This window comes from Macrobrachium rosenbergii, chromosome 20 (assembly GCF_040412425.1).
Source record: "Macrobrachium rosenbergii isolate ZJJX-2024 chromosome 20, ASM4041242v1, whole genome shotgun sequence".
NCBI lineage: Eukaryota > Metazoa > Arthropoda > Malacostraca > Decapoda > Palaemonidae > Macrobrachium > Macrobrachium rosenbergii.
The window spans coordinates 34,569,013-34,593,332 of record NC_089760.1 but is presented as its reverse complement, the minus strand read 5'-3'; the positions used below and the strand labels follow the sequence as shown (position 1 = coordinate 34,593,332).

Genomic DNA, 24,320 nt, shown 5'->3' with positions numbered 1-24,320 from the left:
ATTTACGTTACAATAAGTTTGTCTCAGCCTAGATAGCGAGTGACGGAAGGAGGTTGAAATCAAATTGGCGGGAAGTGGGGCATCACCAAGTGTTTTTCTATTTTTCTATGTTTCTGTGTCTACTTCATTCTCACTCCAGTGCATCCGAAGATCAGAAGAACTGGAACAAAAAAAGTTTCAAATGTTCACGATTGTTGTTTGTGTCATTTCTTAAGAAATGGTTATCTTTTCGCTATTGCTCAACAAATTATATTTGTCTTTGGTGTTTAGATGCAGTTTAGTCATTTTCAGGGTATGGGTAAATATGTCGGAGCGAATAAATTGGAAATTTGTACCTGCGAAGTCTAATTCGAGGTTGACGGATTTTATTAAGTTTTCTAACATTTGTATGTGTATGTATTCGTAACTGATAGAAACAAGTAAAAAATGCGCCCAAGTTTCTTCGACGCTATCAAGTTTTCTGTACATTGTACAATCAAGGCCACCGAAAATAGGTCTGTCTTTCGGTGGTCTCGGTATAATGCTGTATGAGCCGCGGCCCATGAATCTTTAACCACGGCCCCGGTGGTGGCCTGCCCTATATCGTTGCCAGATGCACGATTATGGCTAATTTAACCTCAAATAAAATAAAAAAAAACTACTAAGGTTAGAGGGCTGCAATTTGGTGTGTTTGATGATTGGAGGGTGGATGATCAACATACCAATTTTCAGCCCTCTAGCCTCGGTAGTTTTAAGATCTGAGGGCGGACAGAAAAAGTGCAAACGAACAGACAAAGCCTGCACAATAGTTTTCTTGTACAGAAAACTAAAAATGCATCCGCAGCTTCATATTAAACATTGCAACGATGACATAATTGCCAAATGTTGCAAGACAGAAAGAAGGTTTGGCTGGAGTCTCAGAGCTTCGAATAAAAACGCCACGCATGACGGATTTATATAACAGCATTATTTCACGCAGAAGCGATACTTCGTCATTCACGCACGGTACCTGCGGATTATCATGGCATCCAAAGCTAGCGTCCACTCAGTGGAGATTACAAAATGATGATGAATTTACCTCGTGCCTAAACACGACCGCCATCGCCGAACCCGTAATGACACATCTTCATCTACTGAGCTCAGGCGGTGTGACGGGAAAATTGAGGTGGGTGTGGCGGTTTTTCTTGGATTCCGACAGGTTGAACCTGTCATTTAATAGGTTGAAAAAAAACCGGGGAAGGAGTTGGTGGTGTGTACGTTGTTGTTTTTTTCTTTACAAGGAAGAGAAGAAGAATCACGGAACTGTTTTAGAAGAAGAAAGCTAATGCGGGTTTAATCATAGTGTTGGGTAGTTTTTTTTTTTAGCTAAGATTTTTTTCTGTCTGGTGCTTGGCTATTTATAAACTTTTTTTCGTAGATGAGCGACATTGATATCAGGGAGTGTTTCATTAGAGACTGAAAGGAAGTTTATGGTTCTTTTTATAACTGGTCGATGGCATTTTTTTCATGTATCAGGCTCCTCTAAAGTTTCGGAGTTGATAATTTATTACAGAAGATAAATAGTAACAGTGAACTTGGAACGAGTTTTATATTCCGGCCGTTCTGCTTCCCATCTCACGTCAAGATAAACTCTCTCTCTCTCTCTCTCTCTCTCTCTCTCTCTGAAAAATAACTTTTTTTTAACACATATTGTTTCACACTTAAAGTAAATAATTCCTCTCCCACTCCATCTTTTTTTTCTGTCAATCATTTCCCCGTAAGTAAGTTTATCTTTTCGCTTACAGTCTTCCCTTTTGGGTGGAGGAATGATCTGTGAATTCCACCCATCATTTGCCGTTCTTGACGTCGCTTTCGGTACCCTTTGGGCATGTCATCAGAGGTCCTTCATCCCGTTTTCTGTTGACCAAAGCTCTGTCTTTAGCGGTTATCTGCTGTATGTCTTGCTCCTTCCTATTATTGTGTTGTCATTTAATTTAATGATGTTTAACTGTTTGTGAAAGCAAAATTTAGCAAGGTTAAAGTCCATAACGATTAATCTAATACACACAGATGAAACAAGCTCTGTTAAAAACCCATGCGTCGTTTTCGGACTTAAACACTGAATTATGTAGCCTACCCGGTATTTATACGGATAGGATTGTTCCAGCCAAGGTTTAAAAAAAAGCTTTGGCTAGCATCCTCATTTCGGAAAAAAACTTGCTGAGATTCCAAGGCCCCTTCTATAAAGAATAAGAAGTTTGGAAAAAATACGCGCGCGCGCACATTATATTATATATATATGTATATATATATATATATATATATATATATATATATATATATATATATATATATATATATATATATGTATATATATAAATATATAAATTTATATATCTTATGTAAATATTATATATACATATATATATATATATATATATATATATATATACATAGAGAGAGAGAGAGAGAGAGAGAGAGAGAGAGAGAGAGAGAGAGAGAGAGAGAGAGAGAGAGAGAGAAATGCTATGAAAATACTAGCTTCTGTCAAGTGAAATGATAAATGTTGACAGTGAAATAAGAGCCAAAATCACCTTTAATGTGTACAAAAAAAAAAAAAAAAAAGGGCCGGAGGTTGTCTATAAAACCTAAAGGATACTATAGGCAGGAACATCAGAACAAACATTCTTCAAGTGCAGCCCACAATATTATATATATATATATATATATATATATATATATATATATATATATATATATATATATATATATATATATATATATATATTCATTGCTGGACAAAGTGGAGTTGTTATCTCCTTTCAGGTGTTCTCGAAGGTCAAATAATCTTTCATATTAAAATTTTTGAGTAAACAGTAAGTGCTGGTATAAAGTCAGATTGAATTAACAAGCACGACAGTATTTTGCATCGTGTAGTCAAAATAGTTGTTTGCACGGGTTGCATCTTTCGTTTTGTTTTATTTGTTGTAGTTTATGATAACGTTTTTATTTTGATTATTTATTGTTTATTATGAATCATATAATCTGCTTTTTGTCTTTGCCGGCTTACTTTTCATTTTTTAGTAACATACTGTTTACTTTTACTCATATAGAAATTACATTATTAACTTTCTTGTTGCCTTATCATTTGAAAAATAATTATTACCAACTAACAAGATAACTGAGATGTTTCTTTTTTATTTTTATGAGACGGTAATTTCATTTTCCAGACGCTATTGACATTTTTTTCGAGTGTGTCAGACGACCTGTACCTGCCCGCAACCCCTACCCTTACCCCTTCCCCTTTCCCTTTCCCCCTTCCCCTTCCCTTTCCCCTTCTTTCCACCCCTTCTCCTTCCCCCCCCTCCCCTTGTCATATCAACGACACCGTCCCCAAAAGTAGCCTTGTTGCAGAGTCACCTTATCGCAGGTCATGTAACGACCAACTTGATTGCTACCTTTCCAGCTATTTACTCTCTCTCTCTCTCTCTCTCTCTCTCTCTCTCTCTCTCTCTCTCTCTCTGAATATAACCTTTCCTCGTTATCAGATGTCAAATTGAGCTCCGAGTCTTGTTTTCATGTTGCGTCTCATAATTACAAACTGGAACCTTTTCTTTTTTCGGAACCGAGATTTTCCTTGAAATAGGCAAGTATTGTAATTGCTGTTAATGGGATATTTTTGATGGTACGGCTATTGTTATTGGTGTTATTGTTAGTAAGTAGTAGTAGTAGTATCAATAGTCTCTTTATTATTCCTAGGTTGATATCTGAATAACAGTGATAAAAATATACAATTTAAATTACAAAATTCTTGTTTTTAGCAGTCTCATAAAATGTCATCAGGTTCATTATTTTTTTTTTAAGTGTTCTAGTTATACGTTTCGTAAACGGATCAGCAAGATATTTACGCCTGAGTACGTTTATTCATAGACACACTGTAATAAAGTGACTGATTTTAGGAATAAAGTGTTCTAAATGTTGCTACTCGCAAATTGATGAAATGCTTTAATGGTGATTGTAAGGGCCTTGCAGTGTTGCCTTAACTTTTTCACTTTTACAAGATCCTCTGTATTTCGCTTATGCCACTTTTTCGGGTCTACTTTTTTGATGTATTTTGACTTGTTTATTATTCTTCTTCACATTGCTGTTTTACTCTTCTTTTGCACTCGGTCATTCTATTATTTTTGTTTCGTATAGATATATGCCTCTTACTAGAAATGATTAAAGGTAACTTCTTTTTCTTTATATTGGTTTGTTCAAGAACCAGTGAAACGGCCAGCCAAATTTTACCCTTCACTTTTCATACTGCCACCATGTTACTTGCTATGTTGGGTTTCGGACCCTCATTATGACTCATTGCCACTTACAGAACACCAATCTTGTTGGTGACAAGTTCAGCAGCGCTTGATTTTCCACAAGGCTTGGCTCTTTTGTTTCGTCTTGATCTTCAGCCCTGAGTACCATCATTCACCCACATTTCCTAATCAAGACTGGAAAGGCTTTAAAACAATTATAGGAATCAGTGGAAACGGAAACTGGCATAGAATTCCAAGGTTTGATTTGGGGTTGTATTCAGGGAAAATGCGAACCGAATATAGTTAATAAGCAGTTAGTATTCTGAATTAAGTTGATCATTTTTTTGCTAAGTTTTGTGAAACCAACTCGATTCAAAATGCAGAATATGTCTGCTGGTATTTGCAAAGATTCCACAAGCTTCAGATGACTTGAGGTCAGACTTCATTTTTGTAATTGGGTGATACAATCTTCGAAGTACCCTTACATCAACACAATAAAATATGATTTGAAAAATTGACCAAGGTTAAAAACGTAATAAAGATATCTTTAGATATGACTCATCCGTATCTTTTTATACACCAGCCGGTGCTTTTAATCAAATCCAGCAGTTTATAGGACGTCAAAGTCGAAAACTGTGGTTTGTTTTGAAGACAAGCTTTCGGAACTTCATGTGCAACGACCGTAGAGATGTGATCACGTTCCCACCTCCCCATATAATCATGGGAAGTTTCGAAACCCACGAATTACAAACTCTGACCCTCTTGGCTCACCGCAGAATGTTGCAGGTTCTCGAAACAACGTCAGTCACACTGGCCTTCATTTTATGCACTCAGAGGTCAACGAACTGGTGTACTGTCTGACCCTGAACGTCTGCAGCAAGGTCACGTGGAATCATAATTACTATGGCGAATTTATGCTTCAGTTCTGTCATTCAGTTTTTATTGATTTTTCTTTTAGTTTTGTTGTCACTTATTGAACTTGCATATATATATATATATATATATATATATATATATATATATATATATATATATATATATATATATATATATATATATATATATATATATATATATATATGCAAACACGTAGGCAACGTAAAATTATCTCTTAAATAATACTCTTTATAATTAAACACAAAGAGAGAGCACGGCGATTGAACTTAAGGCAGGCAAAGACAAAGAGAAAGCAAGGTAGAAGTTTGGCAATGAGAAGTAAGAAAGAATAAAGAGGGAGAGTTAGAGAGAGAGCAGATGCCCAAAAAGAAAGGGAGCCAGAGAGAGAGAGAGAGAGCAGGAAGAGAAAGAGGAAGAGTGCAAGTTTTTCTGGGCAACCTTTTACCAAGAGGAAATGCCACAGCGGGCATTACCTTCGCCTTGTTCACTGTCAGGGACGCCTGCGAGTCTAAGGAAGGGCAAGGTCGAAGAAACAACGGCTCTCTCTCTCTCTCTCTCTCTCTCTCTCTCTCTCTCTCTCTCTCTCTCTCTCTCTCCGTTTCTGTTCTCGTTTTTTCAAATCATTGTCATGCCATAATATTCTGTTAAACAATCGGTATCTTTTTATATACATACTCTCTCTCTCTCTCTCTCTCTCTCTCTCTCTCTCTCTCTCTCTCTCTCTCTCTTTCTCTCTTCTCTCATTTCTGTTCTCGTTTTTTCAAATCATTGTCATGCCATAATATTCTGTTAAACAATCGGTATCTTTTTTATACATATCTCTCTCTCTCTCTCTCTCTCTCTCTCTCTCTCTCTTCTCAAAACGTCATTTTCATATTTTTCATGTAATATTCTGTCAGAACGATCGGTAAATCTTCACCTCTCTCTCTCTCTCTCTCTCTCTCTGTTTCTTTTATCTTTTTTTAAATCTTCTTCGTGTAATACTCTGTCAGAACAATATGAAACTTTTTAAATTATCTCTCTCTCTCTCTCTCTCTCTCTCTCTCTCTCTCTCTCTCTCTCTCTCTCTCTCTCTCTCTCCTAGCAGCGAGTAAGAGTCAGCGTAAGCCCTAGTAGTGAAAATCTTAGAATGACCAGAGGCTATAGCTGGAGTCACGCAAGGGTCCTTATTAGGACCAGTCTTTTCTCTTTAAGAATATGGAACCAACGTAAACACTCCCTCGTAAAGGCGAAAATATATTGAGAAATGTTCATGGTATTAGCACTGTAGGAGTATTTCAAATACCTGCTCCCTTATATTGATGAGAAAATGTTTAATGTCAGTTGTTTTCCTGACATATTTCAAAATACTTTGTTAGGTAAATACTGCTGTTTCAGTATTACAAGATTTTTTTATATAAAAAAAACGGTCTTTTGAATAATAAAAGATATTGAATAAATATAAATACTTTCACAGAAGGATTAGAAGATAGCAGGTAATGTACATTAAATATAAGCTCAGATGTACAAGACATTAGAAAGTGATACCTAAAAACTCAGTTATTTAATAAGTTAAGTACTGACTTGGAAACAATTAATTTTGTCGGAGGCTTTTATCTATAATCAAGAAGCCGTCCCTTGATGGTTGAGAAACCCATTCCTAATGTGGATATATTTCTCTCTCTCTCTCTCTCTCTCTCTCTCTCTCTCTCTCTCTCTCTCTCTCTCTCTCTCTCTCTCTCTCTCGTTGTCGATACTATAGAAAACTAAAAAAAAAAGTTACGAGTAACCAGAATGTTTCTGTCATCTTGATAAGGTGAAGACGGAAAATGGAATAGATTGCATACGTGAAAGAATTTTTACATCTAGTTATAGAGAAATTTTCTGAGAAATTTACTGGGAAATATTTTTCGCATATGTCGACATAATAATAATAATAATAACGATGCTTTGATGTATTTCTTTATGTACATCAAACTATATACTTATTTACCTATTGAGGTTTGTTGTTTTACAGACTAGTTATTATGTAATGCAGATTTCTGATTAAATGTCTTATGAAGCTTTCTCATCTTAGTTTTATTTTAAGTAACAGATCCTTGATGTAGGAATAACCGCGTCTCAGTTTTGAGACGATATTAACATTGTCTTGAGAGGATTCAGAGAGGTAGACAGTCCGAAACCTGGCTTACATATTGCAATTACGAGTATGAGATTATACTTCTGTATAGATTTGGCCGCTGTAACAGAGAGAGTGAGAGAGAGAATTATACTTAGGTTTCTCGAATCCTGTGGTTTAGTTTCACATTAGATTTCATGCCACCTATAATTGATATAAAATAATCATAGAGCTATCTAAACAAGACTCGTTGTCTCGACATAAATATTTCATATAGTTTTACTTGCAGTTTTATAAAAATATTTCCTATACTGAACTAGAAAAGAGAGCGAGAACGTACTTCAAAAAATATCCATGTGGTTCCGATAAGACAAAAAAGTTTCTCTCTGTTCGAAGTAAGTAAATGAGAAAAATCTTAATCTTGACCAGCTCGAGTATGTCAGTTCTAATTTGACTCGATTCCTTATTTGTGAAACACATGTTCTTGCTGGTGGCTTCCTGCTATTTTTTGATAGGCTTATCTCCAGACATAGATAGTTATGGGAGGAGAGACAGAGGGGTTGTGGCAGTAATGTTTTGGTTGCCTATTTTTAGTAACATTTTAAGTTTTGTATGTTGAAGTGAAAAACGGATAATAATAATAATGATAATAATAATAATGGTTATTATGAAAGGAGCATACTGTGCACAAATTTTCAGACAGCCTAATTGAAAGATATAAGTATCAAAAAGTATTATTTTTATTGTTAAAGTAATAGATTCCACACCAATTTTCACGCAATACGTCGGAAGTTTCAAACAAACTACATTATTATTATTATTATTATTATTATTATTATTATTATTATTATTATTATTATTATTATTTTACCTTGGAATTTATTCCAAATGCTCTTTTACTTTTCTTGTGAACTCGTCATTTTAAGCAATAGCCCGTCATGCGATCCCCTATTCTGGTTCCAAATCCTTTCCCGTTCTGCTGACATAAGACTCGTTACAATTTTTACAAGATAAAATACCTATTCCAAGAAAGATTTTTTTTTTTATTTATTGAAGGGTGGTTTTTTTATGACCAAAATGATACCAATCGTATATTGGCGAAACGGGTAACACTAAAATAGAGGAACACAAGGACTATAATTAAAAAGAATTTGAATGTATAGTAGAAGCATGTCCTCTTAAAAGCCTACTTCTATATGGAAATTTTTAAACACTTCCACACCAGAGAATCACAAAGATACTAACTGAGGTGCAACAGACACTGAAGTGATATCTTTCAGTGATGGCAAGAAAGTCGTCGAATACCCTTGCCAGTTATCAAAATATTGAAGGTAACGTGGCTAGCACTCCCACCATTTGCGGATATAAATTGTTCGTGAACCATTTTAATATACCAACTCCCATAGGTTTAGGCATGAGAAGGTTTATCCTTTTGACCGAAGTTTGGTTAGCAAAGGGAAAAAGGCATGTAAGAAACTGAATCTCCAAAGCACGTTTCATCACTACCTTTGAGAATGAAATGAATGTTTCCTTAAGGACTAAGTTTATGTAAGACAATAATGCACCTAAAATAAATGGGGTATTACTATTGTTATTGCTGATGACGTGTATTTATTATTGTTATTGGTCTTAATTTCAGGTGACGCTTCATTATTTTATTTGGAACTGCTACAGTTTTGCGGTTTAGCATTTTCTGTATATGAAATCTTTGAAACCACTTCCAAAAATCGCCATCATGGAAGTTGATTAAATAAATGACAGCAAAGAATAGTTGCTCGTATTGTCGTAATTCCCCACTTACGTATATTCATGTTTTTCTGTTGCCTGTTCTTGATAGTGCACTGAGCTGACCGTCCAGCCAGCCTCTCCATAAAAAAAAAAAAAAAAAAATGGAAGAGGCGCCTCTTAGTCATGAGAGGAATCCTCCCGAAGGTAGGTCACCTTCGGAGAGTGTTGTTAATTCGTCCTCTCCCTCGGGCGAGAAAGGGTCAGGGCGATTGGTTCCTCCCTCCCGAGTGGTGCTTCCTTGTTGTTAGGCGTATTTTATAGGTCTCTATACAACGCAAGCTTGGATAGAGCATTCTCTCTCTCTCTCTCTCTCTCTCTCTCTCTCTCTCTCTCTCTCAGACCCATTTAAGTCACCTCATGTGAAATAAAATATATAAATAAATATATATATATGTAATACATATATATAAATAAATTATATATATACATATATATATATTCCTGAATGGTGATTATGTGTATATACGTATAATGAGTACGATTCATATAAGATCATTATACCCAGACATTTTGGGTTTGGAGGTCCAAAGGCATCCCCGCCCCTTTCTTTTCATCAAGTTGCCGCCAGCATCCATCTACCTTTCTTTGTCATTGTGCTCTCTCTCTCTCTCTCTCTCTCTCTCTCTCTCTCTCTCTCTCTCTCTCTCTCTCTCTCTCTCTCTCTCCCAGACCATATCATTAAAATGGCGGACCTGAAATATAATAAGCTGGTGAAATGGCCGTTCCTTCGGATATTCGGTCATGAAGAATTCTTTGTGCTTGTACATTTTTTTGTTTTCTCTCTCTCTCTCTCTCTCTCTCTCTCTCTCTCTCTCTCTCTCTCTCTCTCTCTCTCTCTCTCTCTCTCAAGACAGTTGGTGTGGCTACGGTCCTGGATTGATTGTTTATAAAGAATTAAAAGAATCAATTACGCTTGGAGTGAGAGTCTTCACAAAAGAAATGAAGATTCAAAAGATAGAGATGGTCCTAAAAATTTATTTTGTGGAGAGTAGACTTGAAGAGAGAAAAATTAGTAATAAATTTTTTAAGAGAAACAAAGAAAGAAAAAAAAAGAGTGAGAAAAATTACATAAAGAAGCAGAGGAATTTCTGATGATAGTAACTTCCTTTTAAGCCTTCCATTGGCAGCGATGGATTACTGTCTTCGTATTTTTGTACTTTCATCTTTAATTTTGATTTTTATTTTGCATGTATATTTTGTCGTGGCTCCGCTCCACCCATGACCTTGTAAACAATGGCCTGTAAACGCGGATTTGTCATTGCCTTTTTGGGTCCTGCACTTTTCAGTTATTGGTTTGAATCCCGTTGCTTTGTTTAATGAAATCTGTGATCTTCCTCTGTTCAGTTCTTTTCTTTCTTACACATCAGATCAGGCTATTATATATTTTGAAGCAGTTTTAGGGAAAGTTTGACAATAAAGGGAAATAATACAAGTGAGCTTAGGGAAAGCTAATAATAAAACTGATAGAAGTGCAACATGGAGTGTTGAAGATTTCATGTGCAGAAGGTACTCTGTTAGGAGTGACTGAAAGTTTTTGCAATGAAAGAAGTGCTTGTGTTGGTGTATGTAGACAAGAGAGTGACTGGTAATGTGACATTTTATGTCAGATCTCCTTGACTGTTTAATATTTTATTGGATGGAGTAATGTTAGAACCCAGAAAAAGAATGTCATGAATAGATATCAAATTTTATGATACGAAAATAGGCAGCGACTGGAATGTGCTGTGGTTGGAGGTTTCAGTTGGTAAAATATTTGTTGTGGAGTGTGAAGAGACACTGCGGAGTAGTGAGAGAGCCATCAAGTTGAGAGAGTTCAAAGTAAACATGAGCAAGACCAAGATTACGAGGGTAATTAGAATGCAGGAGGTGATAGAGAATGGATGTTAATATGGATGGTGGAAGAAAGGAAGCAATTAAATCGTAAAGGTATTGAGGAATATACGGTACGTAACGGATGAGAGATTAGGTGAACCATTGAAAAGGTGAAGCAAGACAGGCAGTAAATTATAAGCATATTGTCATTTCTTATTTAATGATTTTTTATTCACTCCTTAGAAGACTTAAAAAATACGCACACACACACAACAATAACATAACTATTTGTACTACTGCTTATATGTTGTTGCTGATACGATTATATTCCCAATATAAAATCGTACATGACAATCCATGGATTAATCCAATCGTACAATACAATGATTGTTTGTTCATTTGATGTATTTTAAGACTTTTATGTTATATCACAGTACTATAATAATGCTTATTACTTTTAATTTTTGTATTTTCAATGATTTTGGAAGAACATGTTTCAGTCAACAGTTTTTCGTTCTGCAAAAATGCCCAGCAGATGGGTCTTACCACTCTGCTCTTCACTGGGCTCCATTCTGTCCCTCTCAAGCTGACCTGGATAATCATTATGTTTGTTAATTTCTCAGACATTTTTGTAACCGACTGCCAGTCACGACAAACTGTCAAGGATTCTGCAGTTTTTAAACATTGATTAGGAACAAGCAAATGTTCCTAACACAGTTGATCCGAAGCTTACTGTAATACTTCTTGCCTTCGTTGGCAAAGGCAAGCCATATTCGGACAGCAGTCTTCTTATAGTTTTTACTTCTTGTGGTTTTTACTGTACAGTATTTGGCGTTGTTGGTATGAAGCCTTGCACGCAAAACGAATGTTGTTGCTTAGCTGGAATTGTCTTTTTTTTTTTTTTTTTTTTTTTTTTTTTTTTTTTTTTTTGCCCTTTTCACTTTTTTTCCTCAAGAACATTACTCTTGTTACCCAACGTTTATTGCCTGTCACTAAACGGATACCAGGAACTCGATTTCATTTTTCTCTCTCTCTCTCTCTCTCTCTCTCTCTCTCTCTCTCTCTCTCTCTCTCTCTCTCTCTCTCTCTCTCTCGTGCCCAATTCATGTGTCTGTGTCTACCTCCGTCTTTTCTTCCTCCTCCTCCTCCTCCTCCTCCCAAGACCCCCTTCACCTCCCTACCTTATCTGTACCTGTTATGTCTGCCTCTAGGCCTTTTTGCTTAGCTCTCCTCAATATAATTAGGTTAGTCACCTCTCTCTCTCTCTCTCTCTCTCTCTCTCTCTCTCTCTCTCTCTGAGTATGTGTGTGTGTGTGTGTGTGTGTGTGGAAAATTTTAAGGATGATATAAATTCTTGGAAGCTGCTTACGTAGCAGTTCCTCCAGTTGGTCATGCAAATTTTTTAACCTTATTTTTTATACGAAGGCCAAAGGGATGGGCATCCATATGCCCTTATATAGGCCAAGACCGAGGAAAAGAAAGCCTGCAGTTTTATAATATGGCACTGGGTCTGTTTACTATGCCATAGGTAAATTATGTTTGTACAGTGCTTAACTGGGTCTTCATTTAATAGGAAACGTTCGTTAAATTTTATCGACGTAATGGCTACTTTAATTAAGTTATACTTCGAAAAAGTCTCGTGGAGGAATTCTTCTTTGTTTCTTCCTCCACTCGCACTTCAGCAGCAAGCCTCTCTTTCAACGTTTAGATCAACTGTGCAGAAAAGTAGTGGAGTCAATTGTGATTTGATATGCTTATCATCTAGTGAAATACACGCACGCATAAGGACACCCACTTATAAATATATAATATATATATATATATATATATATATATATATATATATATATATATATATATATATGTGTGTGTGTGTGTGTATATATGTATATATATATATATAATATTTTATTATTATGTTTACCTGCGATTGTTTGTTAGCATAAATTATTTGATAATTTTTTTTACTCATTAATGTGAGTCAGATTTTATCAACTGCTCTGATTTTAGTCTGTGGACATTAGATACATATCGCAAGAAGCAGTTACTGTAAGCGTGAAATTTTCCGCAGATATTCTTGTATTTTTCGAGTATCATAGAAGGAATAAAAATACACGTAAATTTCTTTTTAAGTCATTGATGCATTTTGTTCTTTGCCCTTCCACTTTGATACTTTGGTCTCTTGTCGCCAGGTTGTTCCCTATCATGAAATTAATTGTACAAGAAATTTCAATTTAAGCGCAAATGCCATGCGCATCTCTCCCGCTCGTAAGTCGAGGCCAAAAGGTAGACGTAACACGGAATTCTTACAAGAATCCGCAAATTGGTTTTTTTTGCAGGTTTGACCTCGTTCGTCCCGCTCATTAGGTTTACCTGTTTGCACACCTGACAAATATTGACACCATTAAGCCCCGTCACATGTTTCGCTGCTGTGTTTGCGGACTTGTGGTTTTACCTGTGAAAGTTTTAGTTGTTGTTCTTTTTTTTTATGACCTTTTTTATAGTTATGCAGTTATGCCTTAGTGAATATATATATATGTGTGTGTGTGCGTGTGTTTTCACATATATATGTCTGTCTATATATATTATATATATATATATACATAATGTGGTTGTACTTGTTTTGTTCCGTTCCCTAAATGTTTAAGCGATTCACATACATACATATATATGTACATATATATATATATATATATATATATTGTGTATGTGTAATGCATATTTAGACAAAGAAGAGGGTGTGTAGATCTAGATTTTATTGTGAAAAAGTTGTGTAAAAAAAAATTTAGAAGTACAGGGAAATGGTGTGTGGCATACATGGTACTACAAAAAGCAAAGCTTATTATAGAATCAGTGAAGGGGCTTTTGGAGGATGTTGCAGATATATGGTATAGAAAATTTATCTTGATAATTATTATATTTTTTTATAATGGAGCCAAACCATGTTCTGGAATATGTAGATGGTAGAGAGATGTTTCATTTTTCCTTCGCTGTTTGATATATTTATATGTATATATATATATATATATATGTATGTATATATATACACACACACACACACACACACATATATATATATATATATATATATATATATATATATATATATATATATATATATATATATATATATATATATATATATATATATATATATATATATGCTGGCAGGAAATCACGCAACTTATGGAGTAGAATCTGCATTCCGCTGATGATCCTTCTGAGTTGGTTTATGAATCAGCTAATGTAGATGAGGTTTTTAGTTCTGTAACTCATCCACAATTTAGAAGCTGAATTATGAGTATAGCTGTGACGTTGTTTTTTCCTGTAGAGATACCCTTATTAAGGCAAATGGCTGAATGTCGAATATGTATATAAATATATGTAAAATCTACTGGTCACTTTTTACCAGATACATATGTGATTGTAATAGCCACAAAGCCCTCTTAAGCCCTCTTAACTTCTCGAATTCTTCGCGCTTTTTTGGATACGCTTGTCACTGCAAAGCCTTAAGACCCAAGTGCAAGAAATATGAAGATATTGTGATGTCTGTGGTCAGGTCGGCAAATGACCTAGTTGTGATTATGGAACCCGGGTTCGTTTCCCGCTACCGGACATCATAATATCTTCATATTTCTTGCACTTGTATCTTAAGGCTTCGTAGTGACAAGCGTATTCCAAAAAGCGCGAAGAATTCGAGAAGTTAAGAGGGCATTGTGGGTATTACAATTATAGTATATATATATATATATATATATATATATATATATATATATATATATATATATATATATATATATATATATATACACACATATATATATATATATATATATATATATATATATTTATTTATTATATATATATATATATATATATATATCTGCATATATACCATTAATGTCGAATTCGTTGTATCTTCGTATTAACGAGCACCTTAAGTGAATTGTATTCAAGTACTCATACTATGACCAGGATTCAGACCTTTTGAATATTAGCACTGATGGTTTTAACCTTGACATTCTTTATCAATATGTACAGAAATTTTTGAATGAGGAAAGGTTCCCGCATATTTCCAAGAACAAACAACAAACCATTTGTAAAAGAACCGGAAGACTTCTCCCATTTATATCTAGCACAGACCGACCTGAGACTGGCATTCTCAACAACTTCAAAATTAGGTCATACTTCCATTATCAAGAGAAATTGCCAGGTGACCTGTGTTCGTCGATTGCTTACCGGTTTAGGTGTTCCAGTTCTTTCATCAGAAAAGATCAGCTGTACGGAAACATTGTATGAATACTTATTGTATAAATTCTCGTAAAGTAACAGTAAATAGATATGATGTATATAGTTTCAGTCTCAGAATGAACAAGAACTTAGAATATATTTTTTTAGAATATTTTTTTTAATGAAAGTTCATTCCTATTTTTATTTAATGTAAATACCATTTTCCAGTCTTTTTAATTTTGTTAATATTTATATTTAGTGTCTTACTCTTATGTTCATTATTTCTGTGTCTGTAACTTGTTTTTACTCTTTCGATAATGACAGCAGTGAGTATATATATATATATATATATATATATATATATATATATATATATATATATATATATATATATATATATATATATATATATATATATATATATGTATATATATGTATGTATTATATATATATAAATAAATAATGTGGTTGTACTTGTTTTGTTCCGTTCCCTAAATGTTGAAGCGATTCACCGGTTATCGCTTGTGTGAAAGAAACCAGATGTTTTGGCTAACAAGGCGTCTCGCTTCCTGATCGGGGAAGGAAGCACTTCCTGAAACATGGGTGGGATATATCATGGAACATGGCAAACGCAGATAGGTATAGGAGACCCTGGGTACCTCCTCTTCCTTCTCCTTCCTCCCCTCCCCCCCGTCCTCTATTCGATTTGATTTTTCGCTTCTGTGGAGGGTGTTAACATAAGGAAACAGATACTATGACGGACGGAAACGATATGAGAATGGTTGCTAAGGCAGTCAGACAGCTGTCCTCTACCCATTTCTTTCTGTTCTGCTAACGGTCTATCCTTGGCCCAACCTCAGAATTCTGACTTCCTATTGGCGGAATCGTGTTGTGATTGCAGGCTCCTCATACGTCATAAAAGAGTATCTCATACTTATTTTGATGGAACCTTTCAAAATTCAGTCTCTCTATGGACATCACAAGCAAAGGGTGGTCGAGATAGTAGTACTTGGTTATTCATTGGTCTACAATACCTTATATCGAGTACTGTGAAAGTCTGATTTTATACAGCTTTGACTCAAGTGGAGTTATTCAGGTGTGGTTCCAGGTGGAAACTTTTTTGCAGTTTTTTTCAAAGTTGAAACTTTATTTTTTTTATTTTTTTTTTTTTGAGCTTTGGAATTTTTTTTTTTTCAATAAGTTTCTCGCATAGAAATATTGCCTGTCGTATGTATTCTCCATCATTCTGTGGATGTATTACGATGAAAAATACATTACTATACCTAGCAGTCAGCCGATGAAAAATGGAAAAGAAGAAATCCGGCCTTTCGAAATAAATCTTATTCAACTTGCTCACTGTCTTTATTTCCGCATAAAATTTGAATACAGCTATGCAATTGTGAGCTTTAGATGTTTTGAACAAAACCCTTTTTTTGGGGGGAGTGTTGATTCTATACTTTTAATACCCTTTGTATTTTTGCCAAGTTAAACCTGTAGCATTCATCCACAGAGGACCCCGGTACACGCAACGACTTCCACTTAAAACTAATTTTCAGTGATTTGATCCTTCCTTCATAGGTCATAGATATCTTTATTTATAGTTTCTTGTAGAATACTCTTTCGAAATGTTACTATCAAGTCTTTTTATTTTTATAGCCCACTTTGGATAAAACATTTTTTTGATTGGTAATCTGAATCGACGTAACCATTTGTTCATATGTATTAGTTGAGGCATGTTTGAACGGAAACTTGCTTAACAAGGTTTTGGCTCTTTAGGTTTATCCTATAAGAACATTTGCTCAGCTCGAATAATTATAACAATAATAACACAGTAACCCTTCAACTTGACGGACCTCAACTTAGCGGCCTTCTGTATTTGTGAGCTGCCAAAGCATGATTATTTTTTCATGTGCTAGCATTTTAGATGTGACTTATTTTTAGATATATCTCTTAAACTGGCTGTTAAGTGTAACGTACAGGTTTGTTCGATTTAGGAATTTTGTGGAAATACTGTTAGCTGTAAGATATCTTGAAATTAGTCAAGTGCAGGCTACAGTAGGGGGTCTGTGTTACTCGGAAAGGCCAGACCCCCAAAATATCTGTTGAGGTGCTTCTCTAACTGAAAATATTTTTGCTTTCAGATTTTGATTATCATGGATCCCACAGAGACTAAAAAACGTGATTCGTCCGTCGACGGCAGAGCAGACGCTAAGGGAAAGAGGAAGAAACGGCAGCCAGAGGAAACTCACACGAACGGCAGCGCGAAAGAAGTGCCAGAAGAGTCCGTGGCAAATGGCACCAACTGGGAACTTCTGCCCAATGGCGCCTCGGTCGACGGCAAAGACGATTCTTTAGGCGAAGTCTGCAAAGGCCCATACAAAGGCATCGACCTGAGCTTCGATGGCTTGACGACGTCTTCCATGAAATGGCGGAAGATCAGGCGAGAGAACCTGGATCTAGATTATGCTATTTTGTTTTCGAGGAGCGTGGCCGATGCCCTCTTCGACGTCCTCGAGGAGGAAGTCGAGTACTTTACGGGAGATCTGGCCAAGGTGCGCGTCTTTGGAAAGTGGCGTAGCATACCCAGGAAGCAGAGAGAGAGAGAGAGAGAGAGAGAGAGAGAGAGCAAGGAAAGAAGGAAGTTTTCAACATTTTCAAGAAGCACATCAGATCTGATCAGAGAGAGAGAGAGAGAGAGCAAGGAAAGAAGGAAGTTTTCAACATTTTCAAGCGCATCAGATCTGATCAAAGAGAGAGAGAGAGAGAGAGAGAGAGAGAGAGAGAGAGAGAGAGAGAGAGAGAGAGAGAGAGAGAGAGAGAAAGGAAAGAAGGAAGTTTTCAACATGTTCAAGAAGCAGATCAGGTCTGATCATAGAGAGAGAGAGAGAGAGAGAGAGAGAGAGAGAGAGAGAGAGAGAGAGAGAGAGAGAGAGAGAGAGAGAGGGAGAGGGAGAGGGAGGCAAAATGCCCAACATAAATTAACATCCAAAGATGAAAACAAAGATTTTTCTGCCCAAAATGCCTGTAGTGTGTGGCGTCAACTCCCCAATCGTGTCCCAAAACCTTAATTTTCCTCCTCTTCTCAGGGTACTTACGGTGACGAGGGCCTCAGTTATCGCTACAGCGGGATCCTTACCCCAGCTCGACCTTGGCCGCGACCTCTGAGAGCCATTCGTGACCTCCTCGTTCGGGTCACAGGTCACACTTTCAACTTTGTACTCGTCAACAGGTAAGGTGATGCTGTTGTTGCAGTTTTGGGTTTATCGAAATTGTTGCTGAAATAGGTTCTCTTACTGTAGTTGGTGTAGCCCTAAAAGTTATTGTTTTATTGTTGTTTTGTTGATGTATTTCAAGTTGCCCCTAAAAGTTCAGAAATATCCTCTATCTATCTGTATATCTGTCTATCTAAATATCTGTCTATCTATTTATCTATCTATCCTCCTTGTCTGTTTTTGAGTGCCCTCTTGTGTCCGTCAGGCAAGCCGCTCTTTGTAGGTTTAGTAGTTTAATGTTTTTTTTTTTTTATGAACTAAGGGTTTTCTGTGGCATAGTTTTATTTTAGATGGGAGCCTCTCAATTTCTCCTCAGTTACCTCAGAAGTTATTTACCTTTGTTTTCTTCCTGGGGCATCTTACTGAATGACCAGAGGTCCAGGGTGCCAAGTGATCAAAGGCCTCTCAATCAGCATTTTGTTTCATCTTGGATTCAGTAGCCTACAATTCAGTCATGCTCTTACATGTAGTTGCACTTCATATGGTATTTGGCTTTGTGGATTCCATAATCTTTGTGGCAGAGTAGGCCAAAGTGCGTTTTGTATATTTTGTCCTCCCATTAAGGGCAGTGAAGCTCACTTAGAATGGACGTGATTCTGTCACCCGGAAATTTTTTAGTGCTAATTTCACCAACTTTATTGAAAAACATTGTAACTTACTCATTTGATAATTTAGTAGACCACTGTAAACTCGGTTACCTGTTGAATGTACCTGCCGAGTTTCGTCAGTTCTTGTTCGCTCATTCGCTATTTCTCGAGACACACTGTTAACACACATGTTTTCGAGCCACCCTGTAAACTTACTTTCTAGACACTGTTAACATAAACAGACTTTCGAGACACCCTGTTAACTTGCACACACTTTCGAGACACTCTGTTAACATGCTCACACCTTCGAGACACCCTGTTAAAGTACACACTTTCGAGACACTGTTAACATACACAGACTTTCGAGATACCCTGTGAACATGCACACACTTTCGAGACACTCTGTTAACGTACTCGCACTTTCGAGACACCCTGTTAAAATACACACTTTCGAGACATCCTGTTAACGCTTTCGAGACACCCTGTAAACATGCAAACACTTTCGAGACACCCTGTTAACAGAAACACACTTTCGAGACACCCTGTTAACATAAACAAACTTTCGAGACACCCTGTTAACATACACGCACTTTCGAGACACCCTGTTAAAATACACACACTTTTGAGACACCCTGTTAACATGCACAGACTATCGAGACACCCTGTTAACATGCAAACACTATCGAGACACCTTTTAACATGCACACACTTTCGAGACACCCTGTTAACATACACACGAGACTTTGAGAGGTCATGTAATATCATTCGTTGATAAATTCTGACATATTTCATCTTTGCATCGTTCTCTTTTGAAGGTACCAGGACGGGAACGACCACATGGGGGAGCACAAGGACGATGAGAAGGAACTGGATCGGTCGGCTCCCATTGCATCCATAACCTTGGGCCAACCTAGGGACTTCTATTTCAAACACCAGGATGCGAGAGGTCGCAATAAGAAGTTTATCGATAAAGGTATCTCTCTCTCTCTCTCTCTCTCTCTCTCTCTCTCTCTCTCTCTCTCTCTCTCTCTCTCTCTCTCCTGTAGACGCTTGTTCTGCTAAATACATTTGTTTATTTGTGAGAGCGCCTGTGTGTATGTGTTTATGCATTCCTGAGTCCCTACAGTTGCTTAAGAGCACCTGGATATATATACAATCTTAAATAATTTATGCCATTGTCACATATTCATCCTGAAAGGGTAAAAAAAGTCATGAAAATATTCAGTGGAATTACTGGTACTAATAGCTGATTATGCGTTACCTTCAATTATATATTTACACAGATGCATCAGGTGTTACGAAAGGAATCGTATTTAAGTGTGGCCATACTAATTTGTACAGATAAACATTGACTTACATAAATCAAGTTGAACTTAGAGCCTTTGCGTCAATGTATAACCAGATTTATCACGGACTGACAGTGTGGTACGTTGCCCACATTCATCAGTTCATATAAACACAGTTCTTATTTTTGTGAAGGCATCAAGTAACGTCAACTATACTGAATGACAGTTACCCCATTGAGCAGCAACATATTTATGAAGACGCAACAAAAATGATTTATAATCCTTGATGACATAAGTTAAAGTCTTGAGTATGAGGGGAAAATCTGACCATCTATACTGAGATGGGTCCCCGTAGGTGGTAGTACTGTCAGTGCACCTCGTGCAGTGCACTGTAGGCATTTGCGGCTTGCCTTCGACCCCTAGCTGCAACCCCTTTCGTTCCTTTTACTGTACCTCCTTTCATATTCTCTTTCTTCCGTCTTACTTTCCACCCTCTCCTAGCAATTGATTCATAGTGCAAATGCGAGGTTTTCCTCCTGTTACGCCTTTCAAACCTTCTCCTGTCAATTTCCGTTACGCTTACACCGCTGAAAGACCTCATAGGTCCCAGCTCTTGGTCTTTGGCCTAAATTCTAAATTCAACCCTATACCGAGATGGGAGTCTATCCAATTGTGCTTTAGTATGACCGTATAAATCACGAATGTCTCCCATTTCAGTGAATATAGTCCTCGAGCACGGAAGTCTCCTGATGATGAACTACCCGACCAACAACTACTGGTACCACGCGCTGCCCACCCGCAAGGCTGTGCACGGGCCAAGAATTAACCTGACGTTCAGGACCCTAATTCAGAAATAAAGGTTAGTGATTCTTAATCATAGATTACCCTGTTAGATAATCGTTATCGATTATTTGTGCAGTGGGCTATCCGTGAGTTGATGCGATTTGAGGTTTCCTTGGTTATCCTTTTATTTTTTTCGTATAGTTTATTTTATAGGATTTTGTACTTTACGTGTGTGTGTGTGTGTGTTTGTGTGTGTGTGTGAGCAATTTTGAGTGAAGCAATTGAATTGTGTGGCTGACAAATTTAGGCCAAGGCAGAGGGCAGCCTCTTTATCAGGAGGATCAGGGAGACGTTTTAAAGAGCTTAAATATATTGACCAAGGTATGTGTGGGTTACAGGATAAAAGAAGGGCAAAATAAAGTCATGTTACACATGTTTAGTAAAGAAAGAATTAGGTGGTCGAGGACAAAATGGGAAATAAGGTGGAAGGAAGTGAAAGTTCGGGATGCATTTTCATAAGCACTTTAAGGAGAAAAGTAAGTGTCGAGAACATTCTCGATGAGTAATTGATTCCTGAAATTTAAGACGAAAATGGAGTGATATTTTTTGAAAGGGATGCATTTATCACGTTGGAGCTTTGTTGATTGTAAAGAATATAAGCAACGCAGCCTAAATAATTCTAAGAATACGTGCTCAAGCTGCTATTAAGGATTTATGAGGGGCAGTTAAAAGGTTTAAGAAAGAACAGTGGCCAGTTGTTGCCAGGATTACCGATGAGATGCTGCGGTATGTTGATGATCTGCTGCGGTATGTTGATGACAGTGTTACTGATAGCTCAACAGAGTATATAAAGCAAATCTTGTAATGGATAGCATTTTCAGATAAATTAGTGAGAAGAATAATATACCTAAGAAGATGTTTGTTAGTTTCAATTGAAAAGGTAGTTTTAAAATTACCGGAAGAGGAAAAGTAGTGCAGATTTAGACTTAAAGAAGGACAATGTAAGAACCAGATTTTGTTATGAAATAGTAGTATGATAAGTTTGAAAGTAAAGGGAAAGGCTTTATTAAATAAAGAAGTAAAGTTTGGGATTGATTAATGAGGAAGCAGTGTGGACGGTATCGTTAGGACATAAGATGTAAAGGGCCATTTTTAGAGAATGATTCAAAGTTTTTTGTAGATGGATGTGCAAAAGGTGCGTGGCAAAGGCTAGGAGATTGCAAGCTGAAGTGAGGAGAGTGATCATAAACAATGTGTAGTGTAAGGTGTAACTAATCTATGAAAGTGATACTGTTGGTAATATGTATTCGCAAACGGTAAGCCACTAGACCTAATACAATATATTTAGAGACTGTAAGAAGAGTTTGAAATTGTTACTAATTGGATCATGTTAACTGTATTTGTTACCATGGCTAGCGAAAATATGAAAGTATTTCACGAAGGTTTTTTTGAGAAAATGGATGGTGGCAGGATGAGAGGTGAATTGCAAAATAGCTAAAGTAAGTTTTATGTTGGAAGGGCCACTGCAAAATGTTTGAAATTTATAAGGTTTCTGTGAAAGCAGATGTTTAGATGTATTAAGGGGTTGTTAAGAGAACTTTTCTTTATGGGAGTGAAATGTGGTTGAAGGGGTGAGAAAACTAGAGATACAGTGATGTTACACAGCCTCATAGGAGAAGGAGGATTTAAGGATGAAGTGTGTTCATGCAGAAAGAATGGAAGACGATAAGTATGAGGAAATGGCCCATAATTCAAAACTGTGAAAGGTGGAAGACCAGGAGACAGAATTACTGACTACATATATTGAAACAGCTATTTGTGGCTTACTGTTAGTGATATATATAATATATATATACATATATATGTATATATGCATACTATATATATATGCATATATAAAGCGTGTGTGTTTATGAACTATGTATATAACATACTTATCAATATTTTTTTTATTTCTTTTCAGGTATGGCTGCACTGCGACAAAAACTCGTCTACTTCTTTACTTAGTATCTAGAAATTCGTTATCGTTGAAAAGATGCCACTACGTTAAAATTATACAGAGGTTCATTCAGGTTTTCGCAAGCAAATATTTAATTGTCGACGTATCATTGGAGAGTAGTTCCAGATGTGGGAGTAGTATATTTTCAGGTGTGGGTGTCAAAAAGTTTTACTTTGTGACTCTTCGTGATACGCGTAATAATTACCACATATCTTTAACTAGCTTTTTTTTAAATCACTTTGTATTTAACATCATCAGTTACTTATCTGAGTGATGGTCTGAAATTAGCAACAGTTGAAATTAATACACAAGATTTTATTTTATCTCTAAAGAACTATCCTTATGGAATTGATCTAATTATATATATTATTATATATATATATATATATATATATATATATATATATATATATATATATATATATATATATATGTTTGTATGTGTGTGTATTCCCAGTAGTTTACCTTATTAAGTTAATAAAAATCGGTAATTGAAATATCACAACGTTGGTTATTCTGGGCCTTAAAACTATTCATATGTCAGACTTACTTTGCAAGATGTAGGGTTTAGTTTAATTTTTTGAGGATTCAGATGTGAAATCCCCTAAAACCCCTTTTCGTCAGTTTGTTTGTCTTCTTAACACGTCGTAAATAGATCATGTCAAACCAAATGACACAAGTTATGTGTCACCGATTTTTGTACAAAGCAGACTACCTCCCTCAACAAAATCATTGCTCTGTGTGCTGCATTAAATTTATTTAATGTTTTTATTAATCTGTTTCAAAAGAATAGAATGAAAGGAAATGACCACATGTTAGCTAGTAATTAGATAGCATACATTGTGAACCGTTGGTGCTATATAGTTCTGTGTTCTGTTTGTTCCTCGTTCTAAGCAGTAGCTATGTATGAAACCATATGGTTCAAGAATAACTTCAAAGGAAAAACACTCGCACGTAAAAATAATCTTAGACTTTTCTCCTAATGGGATTTTGGTCTTGTTCCTTCATTCTAGTATGGAGGTTCCAAAAAACATTCCCCTCAGTGTGGCTCTTCCTTAAATATATCTTGCATGACTATGCAGTCAGCGGTGAAGACTCTATGCACCGTCCATTCGGTCCCAGATGCACTGGTTTTTGGATTTTATTTTTCATCTGATCCATTTAATCTTCTCCCACGAGGTGCCCAACAAATTTTGACCTTTTGGCTCTAACTCTCACCTTTCATTGAGGAAAAAATCCTTCGGGCGAGCCCTTTTAAAATCTAGAAGAGACTCAGTGTTTATTTTATAGATAATTTTTTGTAGTTTTTTTTCAT

The 24,320-nt window shown here is 36.2% G+C and overlaps 1 protein-coding gene across 3 annotated transcripts in view; it reads left to right on the top strand.

Moving 5' to 3' along the window:
- Nucleotides 1–24,320, top strand: part of LOC136849248 (DNA oxidative demethylase ALKBH2-like) — a 657,271-nt gene that overhangs the window by 566,488 nt on the left and 66,463 nt on the right. Inside the window, exons 7-11 of one of the 3 annotated variants that reach the window (XM_067122515.1) lie at nt 17,220–17,630; nt 18,165–18,307; nt 19,753–19,910; nt 20,941–21,082; nt 22,970–23,350. In XM_067122515.1, coding sequence (XP_066978616.1) covers nt 17,232–17,630; nt 18,165–18,307; nt 19,753–19,910; nt 20,941–21,080 — 840 coding nt within the window. In that variant the 5' untranslated portion in view covers nt 17,220–17,231 and the 3' untranslated portion in view covers nt 21,081–21,082; nt 22,970–23,350. Of the gene's footprint in view, nt 1–17,219; nt 17,673–18,164; nt 18,308–19,752; nt 19,911–20,940; nt 21,083–22,969; nt 23,351–24,320 lie in introns of those variants that run through there. The other 2 variants (XM_067122514.1, XM_067122516.1) reach the window with 2 other exon arrangements.